General features: G+C 57.6%; 1 protein-coding gene across 1 annotated transcript in view; it reads left to right on the top strand.

The window, feature by feature from the left end:
* The window catches only part of ETH_00039990 (uncharacterized protein), a gene marked incomplete at both ends in the record, with an annotated part of 1,471 nt that extends 1,039 nt beyond the window's left edge, over positions 1-432 (top strand). The window contains one exon of the mRNA XM_013373958.1: positions 265-432. Coding sequence (XP_013229412.1) covers positions 265-432 — 168 coding nt within the window. The remainder of the gene's footprint in view (positions 1-264) is intronic.
* Positions 433-795: the final 363 nt, after the last annotated feature.

Raw genomic sequence — 795 nt, 5'->3', positions numbered from 1 at the left:
CCGCTGCTGCTGCTGCTGCTGCCGTCGTTCATTCTGGGGCCGCTGCTGCTGCTGCTGCTGCGGGCGTGGCCTGCTGCTGGGGCGCTGCTGTGCCTCAGCCGCAGCAGCAGCAGCAGCAGCGTTGCTGCTAGGGTTTACTGGCTTTGCTTCTTCTGGGGTGCTGCTGCTGCCAGCAGCATGCATTCTACTCTAAGCCAACATGCTGTGCTGCGGCTGCTGCCGCTGCAGCAAACCAGGCTGCTGCTGCTGCTCTGGGCTGTACAGACAGCAGCACAGGTCCTCTCCACTATTGCCAAGCTGGACCCCGCAGACCCCACACTGCAGCAGCAGCAGCAGCAGAGCTGCCAGTCGCCTAAGAAAACTGTAAGCAGCAGCAGCAGCAACAGCAGCAGCAGCCGCAGCAACAGTGCGGCAGCGCGCCGTAGATGCTGAAGCTGCGACGCTGCGTGGCGAGCAGCAGCAGCAGCGGCAGCAGCAGCAGCGACGCAGCAAAAGTGGCCTGCTGCTGCAGCGCTGCAGCAGCAGCAGCTAAGACAACGGGAATTGCAGTGTAAGTCGCTAAAGCCAATCAACGAAACAGGCAGCAGCAGCAGCAGCAGTTGCTGCTGCAGCTTTGCTGCTGCTGCTGCTGCTCGTTGGCGGTGTTTGGTTGAAATGATGCATGCAGACCGCTGAGGTGTACGTACACCCCACGGCCCGCCAAATGCAGAAAAGCAAAGATAGGCAAATTAGAAAAGTCAAATAAATAAAAGCAGCAAATAGAAAAAGAAAAGATAATTAGATTTAAAAGAAACA

Source organism: Eimeria tenella, genomic scaffold, assembly GCF_000499545.2.
Source record: "Eimeria tenella Houghton genomic scaffold, Eth_scaff1845, whole genome shotgun sequence".
Lineage (NCBI taxonomy): Eukaryota > Apicomplexa > Conoidasida > Eucoccidiorida > Eimeriidae > Eimeria > Eimeria tenella.
The sequence above is the reverse complement of the archived record's forward strand: the minus strand, read 5'-3'. Positions and strand labels throughout refer to the sequence as shown.